Source organism: Somniosus microcephalus, chromosome 1 (genome assembly GCF_052327205.1).
Source record: "Somniosus microcephalus isolate GS21.2 chromosome 1, FLI_Smic_1.0, whole genome shotgun sequence".
Taxonomy (NCBI): domain Eukaryota; kingdom Metazoa; phylum Chordata; class Chondrichthyes; order Squaliformes; family Somniosidae; genus Somniosus; species Somniosus microcephalus.
In genome coordinates, this window is record NC_140987.1 from 173,195,028 (window position 1) to 173,208,670 (window position 13,643).

Sequence of the window (13,643 nt, forward strand, 5' to 3'; positions counted from 1 at the left end):
GTGCCAATTCTTGCTGTAATACTCTCCCACAGGTGCCAATTCTTGCTGTAATTCACTCCCACGGGTGCCAATTCTTGCTGTAATACTCTCCCACAGGTGCCAATTCTTGCTGTAATACTCTCCCACAGGTGCAAATTCTTGCTGTAATATTCTCCCACAGGTGCCAATTCTTGCTGTAATACTCTCCCACAGGTGCCAATTCTTGCTGTAATTCACTCCCACGGGTGCCAATTCTTGCTGTAATACTCTCCCACAGGTGCCAATTCTTGCTGTAATACTCTCCCACAGGTGCAAATTCTTGCTGTAATATTCTCCCACAGGTGCCAATTCTTGCTGTAATACTCTCCCGCAGGTGCCAATTCTTGCTGTAATAATCTCCCACTGGTGCCAATTCTTGTTGTAATACTCTCCCGCAGGTGCCAATTCTTGCTGTAATACACTCCCACAGGTGCCAATACTTGCTGTAATACTCTCCCGCAGGTGCCAATTGTTGCTGTAATTCACTCCCACAGGTGCCAATTCTTGCTGTAATACTCTCCCACAGGTGCCAATTCTTGCTGTAATACTCTCCCACAGGTGCCAATTCTTGCTGTAATACTCTCCCACGGGTGCCAATTCTTGCTGTAATACTCTCCCACAGGTGCCAATTCTTGTAATACTCTCCCACAGGTGGCAATTCTTGCTGTAATACTCTCCCACAGGTGCCAATTCTTGCTGTAATATTCTCCCACAGGTGCCAATTCTTGCTGTAATACACTCCCACAGGTGCCAATTCTTGCTGTAATAACCTCCCACAGGTGCCAATTCTTGCTGTAATACTCTCCCACAGGTGCCAATTCTTGCTGTAATACTCTCCCACAGGTGCCAATTCTTGCTGTAATACTCTCCCACAGGTGCCAATTCTTGCTGTAATACTCTCCCACAGGTGCCAATTCTTGTTGTAATACTCTCCCACAGGTGCCAATTCTTGCTGTAATACTCTCCCACAGGTGCCAATTCTTGCTGTAATACACTCCCACAGGTACCAATTCTTGCTCTAATACTCTCCCACAGGTGCCAATTCTTGCTGTAATACTCTCCCACAGGTGCCAATTCTTGCTGTAATACTCTCCCACAGGTGCCACTTCTTGCTGTAATACTCTCCCACAGGTGCCAATTCTTGCTGTAATACACTCCCACAGGTACCATTTCTTGCTCTAATACTCTCCCACAGGTGCCAATTCTTGCTGTAATACTCTCCCACAGGTGCCAATTCTTGCTGTAATACTCTCCCACAGGTGCCACTTCTTGCTGTAATACTCTCCCACAGGTGCCAATTCTTGCTGTAATACTCTCCCACAGGTGCCAATTCTTGCTGTAATACTCTCCCACAGGTGCCAATTCTTGCTGTAATACTCTCCCACAGGTGCAAATTCTTGCTGTAATATTCTCCCACAGGTGCCAATTCTTGCTGTAATACTCTCCCACAGGTGCAAATTCTTGCTGTAATATTCTCCCACAGGTGCCAATTCTTGCTGTAATACTCTCCCACAGGTGCCAATTCTTGCTGTAATACTCTCCCACAGGTGCCAATTCTTGCTGTAATACTCTCCCACAGGTGCAAATTCTTGCTGTAATACTCTCCCACAGGTGCCACTTCTTGCTGTAATACTCTCCCACAGGTGCCAATTCTTGCTGTAATACTCTCCCACAGGTGCCAATTCTTGCTGTAATACTCTCCCACAGGTGCCAATTCTTGCTGTAATACTCTCCCACAGGTGCCACTTCTTGCTGTAATACTCTCCCACAGGTGCCAATTCTTGCTGTAATACTCTCCCACAGGTGCCAATTCTTGCTGTAATACTCTCCCACAGGTGCCAATTCTTGCTGTAATACTCTCCCACAGGTGCCAATTCTTGCTGTAATACTCTCCCACAGGTGCCAATTCTTGCTGTAATACTCTCCCACAGGTGCCAATTCTTGCTGTAATTCACTCCCACAGTTGCCAATTCTTGCTGTAATACTCTCCCACAGGTGCCAATTCTTGCTGTAATAATCTCCCACAGGTGCAAATTCTTGCTGTAATACACTCCCACAGGTGCCAATTCTTGCTGTAATACTCTCCCGCAGGTGCCAATTCTTGCTGTAATAATCTCCCACTGGTGCCAATTCTTGTTGTAATACTCTCCCACAGGTGCCAATTCTTGCTGTAATACTCTCCCGCAGGTGCCAATTCTTGCTGTAATACACTCCCACAGGTGCCAATTCTTGCTGTAATACTCTCCCGCAGGTGCCAATTGTTGCTGTAATTCACTCCCACAGGTGCCAATTCTTGCTGTAATACTCTCCCACAGGTGCCAATTCTTGCTGTAATACTCTCCCACAGGTGCCAATTCTTGCTGTAATACTCTCCCACGGGTGCCAATTCTTGCTGTAATACTCTCCCACAGGTGCCAATTCTTGTAATACTCTCCCACAGGTGGCAATTCTTGCTGTAATACTCTCCCACAGGTGCCAATTCTTGCTGTAATACTCTCCCACAGGTGCCTATTCTTGCTGTAATACTCTCCCACAGGTGCCAATTCTTGCTGTAATACTCTCCCACAGGTGCCAATTCTTGCTGTAATAATCTCCCACAGGTGCCAATTCTTGCTGTAATACTCTCCCACAGGTGCCAATTCTTGGTGTAATACTCTCCCACAGGTGCCAATTCTTGCTGTAATACTCTCCCACAGGTGCCAATTCTTGCTGTAATACTCTCCCACAGGTGCCAATTCTTGCTGTAATACACTCCCACAGGTGCCAATTCTTGCTGTAATACACTCCCACAGGTGCCAATTCTTGCTGTAATACTCTCCCACAGGTGCCAATTCTTGCTGTAATACTCTCCCACAGGTGCCAATTCTTGCTGTAATACTCTCCCACAGGTGCCAATTCTTGCTGTAATACTCTCCCACAGGTGCCAATTCTTGCTGTAATACTCTCCCACAGGTGCCAATTCTTGCTGTAATAATCTCCCACAGGTGCCAATTCTTGCTGTAATACTCTCCCACAGGTGCCAATTCTGGCCGTAATACTCTCCCACAGGTGCCAATTCTTGCTGTAATAACCTCCCGCAGGTGCCAATTCTTGCTGTAATAATCTCCCGCAGGTGCCAATTCTTGCTGTAATACTCTCCCACAGGTGCCAATTCTTGCTGTAATACTCTCCCACAGGTGCCAATTCTTGCTGTAATACTCTCCCACAGGTGCCTATTCTTGCTGTAATACTCTCCCACAGGTGCCAATTCTTGCTGTAATACTCTCCCACAGGTGCCTATTCTTGCTGTAATACTCTCCCACAGGTGCCAATTCTTGCTGTAATACTCTCGCACAGGTGCCAATTCTTGCTGTAATACTCTCCCACAGGTGCCAATTCTTGCTGTAATACTCTCCCACAGGTGCCAATTCTTGCTGTAATACTCTCCCACAGGTGCCAATTGTTGCTGTAATACACTCCCACAGGTGCCAATTCTTGCTGTAATACACTCCCACAGGTGCCAATTCTTGCTGTAATACTCTCCCACAGGTGCCAATTCTTGCTGTAATACTCTCCCACAGGTGCCAATTCTTGCTGTAATACTCTCCCACAGGTGCCAATTCTTGCTGTAATACTCTCCCACAGGTGCCAATTCTTGCTGTAATACTCTCCCACAGGTGCCAATTCTTGCTGTAATAATCTCCCACAGGTGCCAATTCTTGCTGTAATACTCTCCCACAGGTGCCAATTCTGGCTGTAATACTCTCCCACAGGTGCCAATTCTGGCTGTAATACTCTCCCACAGGTGCCAATTCTTGCTGTAATAATCTCCCACAGGTGCCAATTCTTGCTGTAATAATCTCCCACAGGTGCCAATTCTTGCTGTAATACACTCCCACAGGTGCCAATTCTTGCTGTAATACTCTCCCACAGGTGCCAATTCTTGCTGTAATACACTCCCACAGGTGCCAATTCTTGCTGTAATACTCTCCCGCAGGTGCCAATTCTTGCTGTAATAATCTCCCACTGGTGCCAATTCTTGTTGTAATACTCTCCCGCAGGTGCCAATTCTTGCTGTAATACACTCCCACAGGTGCCAATTCTTGCTGTAATACTCTCCCGCAGGTGCCAATTGTTGCTGTAATTCACTCCCACAGGTGCCAATTCTTGCTGTAATACTCTCCCACAGGTGCCAATTCTTGCTGTAATACTCTCCCACAGGTGCCAATTCTTGCTGTAATACTCTCCCACGGGTGCCAATTCTTGCTGTAATACTCTCCCACAGGTGCCAATTCTTGTAATACTCTCCCACAGGTGGCAATTCTTGCTGTAATACTCTCCCACAGGTGCCAATTCTTGCTGTAATACTCTCCCACAGGTGCCTATTCTTGCTGTAATACTCTCCCACAGGTGCCAATTCTTGCTGTAATAATCTCCCACAGGTGCCAATTCTTGCTGTAATACTCTCCCACAGGTGCCAATTCTTGGTGTAATACTCTCCCACAGGTGCCAATTCTTGCTGTAATACTCTCCCACAGGTGCCAATTCTTGCTGTAATACTCTCCCACAGGTGCCAATTCTTGCTGTAATACACTCCCACAGGTGCCAATTCTTGCTGTAATACACTCCCACAGGTGCCAATTCTTGCTGTAATACTCTCCCACAGGTGCCAATTCTTGCTGTAATACTCTCCCACAGGTGCCAATTCTTGCTGTAATACTCTCCCACAGGTGCCAATTCTTGCTGTAATACTCTCCCACAGGTGCCAATTCTTGCTGTAATACTCTCCCACAGGTGCCAATTCTTGCTGTAATAATCTCCCACAGGTGCCAATTCTTGCTGTAATACTCTCCCACAGGTGCCAATTCTGGCCGTAATACTCTCCCACAGGTGCCAATTCTTGCTGTAATAACCTCCCACAGGTGCCAATTCTTGCTGTAATAATCTCCCGCAGGTGCCAATTCTTGCTGTAATACTCTCCCACAGGTGCCAATTCTTGCTGTAATACTCTCCCACAGGTGCCAATTCTTGCTGTAATACTCTCCCACAGGTGCCTATTCTTGCTGTAATACTCTCCCACAGGTGCCAATTCTTGCTGTAATACTCTCCCACAGGTGCCTATTCTTGCTGTAATACTCTCCCACAGGTGCCAATTCTTGCTGTAATACTCTCGCACAGGTGCCAATTCTTGCTGTAATACTCTCCCACAGGTGCCAATTCTTGCTGTAATACTCTCCCACAGGTGCCAATTCTTGCTGTAATACTCTCCCACAGGTGCCAATTGTTGCTGTAATACACTCCCACAGGTGCCAATTCTTGCTGTAATACACTCCCACAGGTGCCAATTCTTGCTGTAATACTCTCCCACAGGTGCCAATTCTTGCTGTAATACTCTCCCACAGGTGCCAATTCTTGCTGTAATACTCTCCCACAGGTGCCAATTCTTGCTGTAATACTCTCCCACAGGTGCCAATTCTTGCTGTAATACTCTCCCACAGGTGCCAATTCTTGCTGTAATAATCTCCCACAGGTGCCAATTCTTGCTGTAATACTCTCCCACAGGTGCCAATTCTGGCTGTAATACTCTCCCACAGGTGCCAATTCTGGCTGTAATACTCTCCCACAGGTGCCAATTCTTGCTGTAATAATCTCCCACAGGTGCCAATTCTTGCTGTAATAATCTCCCACAGGTGCCAATTCTTGCTGTAATACACTCCCACAGGTGCCAATTCTGGCTGTAATACTCTCCCACAGGTGCCAATTCTTGCTGTAATACTCTCCCACAGGTGCCAATTCTTGCTGTAATACTCTCCCACAGGTGCCAATTCTTGCTGTAATAACCTCCCACAGGTGCCAATTCTTGCTGTAATAATCTCCCGCAGGTGCCAATTCTTGCTGTAATACTCTCCCACAGGTGCCAATTCTTGCTGTAATACTCTCCCACAGGTGCCAATTCTTGCTGTAATACTCTCCCACAGATGCCAATTCTTGCTGTAATACTCTCCCACAGGTGCCAATTCTTGCTGTAATAATCTCCCACAGGTGCCAATTCTTGCTGTAGTACTCTCCCACTGGTGCCAATTCTTGCTGTAATAATCTCCCACAGGTGCCAATTCTTGCTGTAATACTCTCCCACTGGTGCCAATTCTTGTTGTAATACTCTCCCACAGGTGCCAATTTTTGCTGTAATAATCTCCCACAGGTGCCAATTCTTGCTGTAATAATCTCCCACTGGTGCCAATTCTTGTTGTAATACTCTCCCACAGGTGCCAATTCTTGCTGTAATAATCTCCCACAGGTGCCAATTCTTGCTGTAATACTCTCCCACAGGTGCCAATTCTTGCTGTAATAATCTCCCACAGGTGCCAATTCTTGTTGTAATACTCTCCCACTGGTGCCAATTCTTGCTGTAATACTCTCCCACAGGTGCCAATTCTTGCTGTAATACTCTCCCACAGGTGCCAATTCTTGCTGTAATACTCTCCCACAGGTGCCAATTCTTGCTGTAATACTCTCCCACAGGTGCCAATTCTTGCTGTAATACTCTCCCACAGGTACCAATTCTTGCTGTAATACTCTCCCACAGGTGCCAATTCTTGTTGTAATAATCTCCCACAGGTGCCAATTCTTGCTGTAATAATCTCCCACAGGTGCCAATTCTTGTTGTAATAATCACAGAATCACAGAATCACAGAATCACCACAGTGCAGATAGAGGCCATTTCGGCCCATCGAGCCTGCACCGACACATATCCCACCCGATCCCTGTAACCCCTACACCAACACATATCCCACCCTATCCCCGTAACCCCATGTATTTAATCCCCCTAACACTAAGGGTCAATTTATCATAGCCAATCAACCTAACCCGCACATCTTTGGACCGTGGGAGGAAACCGGAGCACCCGGAGGAAACCCACGCAAACACGGGGAGAATGTGCAAACTCCACACAGTCACCCAAGGCCGGATTCGAACCCGGGTCCCTGGCGCTGTGAGGCAACAGTGCTAACCACTATGCCACCGTGCTACTCTCTCCCACAAGTGCCAATTCTTGCTGTAATACTCTCCCACAGGTGCCAATTCTTGCTGTAATACTCTCCCACAGGTGCCAATTCTTGCTGTAATACTCTCCCACAGGTGCCAATTCTTGCTGTAATACACTCCCACAGGTGCCAATTCTTGCTGTAATACTCTCCCACAGGTGCCAATTCTTGCTGTAATACACTCCCACAGGTGCCAATTCTTGCTGTAATACTCTCCCACTGGTGCCAATTCTTGCTGTAATACTCTCCCACAGGTGCCAATTCTTGCTGTAATACTCTCCCACAGGTGCCAATTCTTGCTGTAATACTCTCCCACAGGTGCCAATTCTTGCTGTAATACTCTCCCACTGGTGCCAATTCTTGCTGTAATACTCTCCCACAGGTGCCAATTCTTGCTGTAATACTCTCCCACAGGTGCCAATTCTTGCTGTAATACTCTCCCACAGGTGCCAATTCTTGCTGTAATACTCTCCCACAGGTGCCAATTCTTGCTGTAATAATCTCCCACAGGTGCCAATTCTTGCTGTAATACTCTCCCACAGGTGCCAATTCTTGCTGTAATACTCTCCCACAGGTGCCAATTCTTGCTGTAATACTCTCCCACAGGTGCCAATTCTTGCTGTAATACTCTCCCACAGGTGCCAATTCTTGCTGTAATAATCTCCCACAGGTGCCAATTCTTGCTGTAATACTCTCCCACAGGTGCCAATTCTTGCTGTAATACTCTCCCACAGGTGCCAATTCTTGCTGTAATAATCTCCCACAGGTGCCAATTCTTGCTGTAATACTCTCCCACAGGTGCCAATTCTTGCTGTAATACACTCCCACAGGTGCCAATTCTTGCTGTAATACTCTCCCACAGGTGCCAATTCTTGCTGTAATAATCTCCCACAGGTGCCAATTCTTGCTGTAATACTCTCCCACAGGTGCCAATTCTTGCTGTAATAATCTCCCACAGGTGCCAATTCTTGCTGTAATACACCTCCCACAGGTGCCAATTCTTGCTGTAATACTCTCCCACAGGTGCCAATTGTTGCTGTAATACTCTCCCACAGGTGCCAATTGTTGCTGTAATACTCTCCCACAGGTGGCAATTCTTGCTGTAATACTCTCCCACAGGTGCCAATTCTTGCTGTAATACTCTCCCACAGGTGCCAATTCTTGCTGTAATACTCTCCCACAGGTGCCAATTCTTGCTGTAATACTCTCCCACAGGTGCCAATTCTTGCTGTAATACACTCCCACAGGTGCCAATTCTTGCTGTAATAATCTCCCACAGGTGCCAATTCTTGCTGTCATACTCTCCCACAGGTGCCACTTCTTGCTGTAATACTCTCCCACAGGTGCCACTTCTTGCTGTAATACTCTCCCACGGGTGCCAATTCTTGCTGTAATACTCTCCCACAGGTGCCAATTCTTGCTGTAATACATGCCCACAGGTGCCAATTCTTGCTGTAATACACAGGTGAGCAGAAAAGGAATGGAAGCTGCTTGTCTCATTCGAAGGTTAGGCAATGGTAGTTAAGAGTGTGATGATAAAATGTCAGTATTTTGTTTTAAAAGAAAGTGTTTTTAGAATAATCTAATGTTTCTTGAAAGTTGAAATGTTGAGAGGTTTTTCAGTTTTGTTTGTTTTTATTTACAGCTGTGTTTTTGCTTGTTTGAGCCCTGACTGCTCATTGTTAACCATGTGAGCCAGGCAAATGGAACTGCTCAGTCCTACATGGCTCCACTGTCAGTTTTGTACCCCATTTACTTTCCAGGACAAGAGCACCATCAGAGGCAACCCTGGAAAAGAATGTGACATCCATGCCATTGAGGCACCAAGACTCCCTTTCGGACAGGGTTTTTCCTGTTGCATCTGACCTCTGGGTACCCCCAATGGCAAATGTGAACAGCATCTGCCATTGACACGTAGGTTGTGTCCACCATTATTGGCCAGCAATGTACTTCCCACATTACTAACCTGTAAGGTCCTTTCTTAGACATCAGGCTAAATCTCAACCTGACTCAACGGCCCATGCATGAATATCACACATAAGACCATAACATTAGAACATAAGAAATAGGAGCAAGGGTAGGCCATAGGAGCAGGAATAGGCCATATGGCCCCTTGAGCCTGCTCCACCATTCAATAAGATCATGGCTAATCTTCCACCTCAACTCCACTTTCCTGCCCTACGGAAGTGTCGTGGTTATGTTACTGGACCAGTAATCCTGAGGCCTGGACTAATAGTACAGAGAATGTGAGTTCAAATCCCATCATGCAATTTAAGAATTGTACTTTGTTTTATAAAAAAATTTGTATGTAAAAACTGGTATCAGTAAAAGTGACAGTGAAGCTGCTGGATTGTCATAAAACCCGAACTGGTTCACTAACATCCTTTAGGGAAGGAAACCTAGCCCGGTCTATATGTGACTCCAGTCCCACACCAAAGTGGTTGACTTTTAACTGGACCTCTGAAGTGACCTAGCAAGCCACTCAGTTGTATAAAACTTTCTCAGGGCAACTAAGAATGAGCAATAAATGTTGGTATTGTTAGCAATGCCCACATCCCAAGAATTAATATTAAAAAATAAAAGGTATGGCATCAAAGGTTATGTTAATAGGACCATTTCCAATAAAAGCAATTTCATATTATAAGTGGAGTATTAGGATGTAATTTGGCCAGTTGGCAGTTTGCTCTGCCCAAGATTCATTAGGCACATAGCTACTGATGTTTTGTCTGAGCTGGATTCTGTCTCTCACCTCAGGGAACTGGAAGTTCATATATGGTGTTGTACACCTATTGTATGTCAAGGTCAGTCACCTGGTAGTCTATGTTTCCTTCTGAAATAGGGCATGTGAAGGCAAGTGGCCACAATGAATGAGGGGTTTGGGAAACTGGGTGAGCCTGACCATGGTCTTGTTTGGTTTATTGAACATCGCATAAAAGTAAAAAGGAATATCCGAACCAGGGGGAAAATAGAAGTTATGCTACTTACAGGCATGCATTCTGAGACTTCATTTTGCAAAAATGGTGTCTTTTCTCATTGATCCCAAGCATTTAATCCCTTCATTTTATGTATTAGAACTATTTTTGCTCAGATTGTCTTTGGCAAAAAAAAAGGTTTTTGGAGGTACAGGAAAAGTTCTGATATCCGGCACCGACGGGACCGGTGTGATGCCGATCTATCAAAAGTTCCGGAGTGGTGAGCGGATTATCTACCCAGGCTGTTTTTAACTAAGAAAAATTTTAAAATCAAGAAATGTGCAATATACAGTAATTGGGTACTCACCTACAGAATGTTGTGTTAAATCGATGGTGAAAGATGCTTGATTAAGTACAGTACTGCCAGTTGATGGTAATCCATAACTCTTTAATAACTTAACAGTAAAACGAAACTTATAAACGACTTAACAGTAAAACAAAACTTATAAACGACTGTGCAGTGCACCAAAACTTAAACGACTGTACAGTACAGTATAAAGTACTGTACGGTGGTTGACTGTACACTTATTCCAAGCCAACTGGTTCATCAGGATCATGCACTTCAACAGATTCTTCAGGCACTTCCAGTGCTCCAACTCTTTTGGAAGCTTTCTTAAACATGTCCCGGATGTCTGCTTGCTTAGTGGACTCTTGCCTTCTTTGCAGAAAGGTAGACTGCAGAATATGGAGCTGCATAACTTCTTGGGCAGAATAGCAAGAACGGCTTTCAGCAAATTTGATGAATGAAGCAAGATCTGCTGCAGCTTTAGCCCAAGAAATCTTGTTCACTTCAGAAATCTCATCATTTTCCATCACACTTTCCTTTTCTTTCCTTGGATTCAAAACATTCTCCATTATTTCATCATCACTTAGCAAATGCACAACAGCAACTTCTCTATTGGCATCAACCCACTGCTCAATATCACTTTCACTGAGGTGATGTAGAGGGTTTGCTGGGCCTACATCTTTCACCATGTCAGCCATTTCCATTACTGCAGTCTTCGGCGGACGAAAATTGAACCCACGAAATTCCTCCTCTGAAGAAGAACCTTCAGCAAACATTACAGAAGGCCACAATTTGCACCAGGCTTGTCTCAAAGTGTAACCTTTCACCAATTTCCAGGAACATGCAACATTAAAGATGGCATCTTTAAGATTGTATTCCTTCTGAAATGCCTGAATACCTGTATTGTCATCTTGGCTTATCAGTCTATGTTGGAAGTCTTTCCTGTAATGACACTTGAGATTTTGGATAATGCCCTGGTCCATGGGTTGTATGAGAGAAGTTACATTTGGTGGCAAATAAATGGTGAAAATATTTCCAGAAACCAACTCGGATTCATGCGGATGGGCTCTACAATTATCCAGCAATAAAATGCATTTGCTATCTTCAGGTTTCCTTATTCTACGGAAATGTTCCCTCACAGATGGAGCAAAAGTATGATGGAACCATTTTGAAAAGATTTCCTTATCCATCCAAGCATTTGCTTGAGCTTTGTACTCAACAGGTAAGTGCCTCACATTTTTAAATGCACGGGGATTTTTATACTTCCCAATGACGAGAAGTTTAACCCGGTGTGATCCAGCAGCGTTCGCACATGTTAGCACGGTTACACGATTTTTATTTTTCTTGTAACCTGAAGCATTAGCCTCACTAGCCCCAGCAAGTGTTGATTCTGGCAAACACCTCCAAAATAAGCCCGTTTCATTGGCATTGTATAGCTGTGCTGGCGACAAATCATGTTGCTGCACAATCCGATTGAAATAATCGCAGTATTCTTCTGCAGCGTCGTGATCAGCTGATTTCTTCTCCCCGCAAACATCGAGTCGTCGTATCCCATGCCGTGCCTTGAAGCACGATAGCCATCCATCAGAGAAAGCACACTTGTCAGTGAGCTCCATCTTTGCATAAAAATCCTTCGCTTTTGATATTAGCATGGGTCCGGAAATCAGAACACCCTCTGAACGCTTCAGAGCAAACCACTCATAAAGCACGGTATCCAGCTCTTCAAGCTTAGGCTTACGAAGCGTACGCTGTTTCTCTACACTCTTAGATGTCTCCGAGCTTGCATAAAACTTGAGCAGCTTATCCTTCTGCGCTTTGATGTCGTACATTGTTGACGAACCGATTTTGAATTCTTTCATAATGTACATACGCTTCGCTCCCATTTCTAGTCGTTTGCATATATCAATTTTCTGCTTTAAAGTTAACACCACTCTCTTCCTTTTGGTTGGATCAACTTTTGGGATTTCCATAATGCAGTCCAATGAGTTGCAACAGCGTTGGAGACACACAGGACTGTACTGGAACCCCCAAAAATGGCGGATCAGAAGAGGCTACCGGCAGCGTGGAAGGGTGAGACTCCTGATGCAGGGTTTCTGAGGTGTTCCGAGTTCCGCTGGCGCCAAGAGACCGAGTAGTGGCAGTTTGTAGAACTACCCCCACTGACGAACTCGGCAACCGTTGGAGACTCGGACTCGGAACCGGCAACATTGCCGGTTACTCAGGCGCTGTTTTCGGGGGGTGAATTCTGCCGGTAGAGCGAGTTTTCCGGACATACAACCTCCGGTTAAACCAAAGTTTCCTGTAATGTGAAATCGAGGCAGCACAAGTGGGGAAGTGCCCCATTTATGTTGTTGATTTCAGTATATTACCTTTTTAAGTGATACGTTCTTTCAAATAACTTGTACTATAGAGTTGGTTAAAACTTTTCTATTGATGTCCGTATTGCTTTGCAGCTGGATAGGTGTCAGACTAATTTGTTTTTCACACTTCTTTCTGTGCAGGTGACAGATAAATCGGTGAAAGCATTTGCAGAACATTGTCCTCTGCTGCAGTATGTGGGTTTCATGGGCTGCTCAGTTACATCCCAAGGGGTCATCCACCTCACTAGGGTAAGTCCAAGCATGTAACCACTTGTTATAAGTACCTGTAATTACTGTCAGACCTGTGATCTGTGACAATATCTTTGAAGAAGTATAGAATTAATTGGGACATGAGAAGAGAAATATCGATTCTCCTGCCACTCCTCCAACACCTTGACATCATTTAAAAGTTCAAACTTCAGTGAAGTTTTAAGTCTAGTAAGGACTGCTTTGGGACAAATACTGTTTTTTATACCTCTTTCTAACTTGCTAAAATGTATTCCATGGAAGTATTTTTGTGCTAAGCATAAAGAGAGGTACCCAGAAGCTACCCAAAACATTTTAACATTATCGGTGTAAATAGAGGTTTCAAGCTATTTGAGAGATAAAAACTAAGTTTGTTGAGAAAAATTAGCACTTCAGGTGACTTCCATTATTATGTTGCTCAGTTAATAAGAATAATTTTTGAAATTTCATCCAAATGGAGACATTTCTAAACTTATTCTTATTAACTGAGCAACATATTAATGTCAATGCTAAGGAAGAACCTGCATTCATATAGCACCTTTCATGACCCTTGGACATCCCAAAGCGCTTTACAGACAATTAAGTATTTTTGAAGTGTAGTCACTGTTGTAATGCAGGAAACAGTGCAGTTAAAATTGTACAAATTCCCAGCATGTGTGGCAGTGCTGTTGTGATGCAAAGTTTTATTTTCGAGTAGAATCCAGTGAATTACAGAAATAATTTAAAACACAGGTGGAAT

General features: G+C 44.7%; 1 protein-coding gene across 4 annotated transcripts in view; it reads left to right on the plus strand.

Annotated features, from left to right (window-relative positions):
- The window catches only part of fbxl17 (F-box and leucine-rich repeat protein 17), a 950,602-nt gene that overhangs the window by 354,606 nt on the left and 582,353 nt on the right, over positions 1-13,643 (plus strand). For all 4 annotated transcript variants that reach the window (XM_085987565.1, XM_085987585.1, XM_085987575.1 and 1 more), the window contains one exon: positions 12,800-12,907. In XM_085987565.1, coding sequence (XP_085843691.1) covers positions 12,800-12,907 — 108 coding nt within the window. The remainder of the gene's footprint in view (positions 1-12,799; positions 12,908-13,643) is intronic.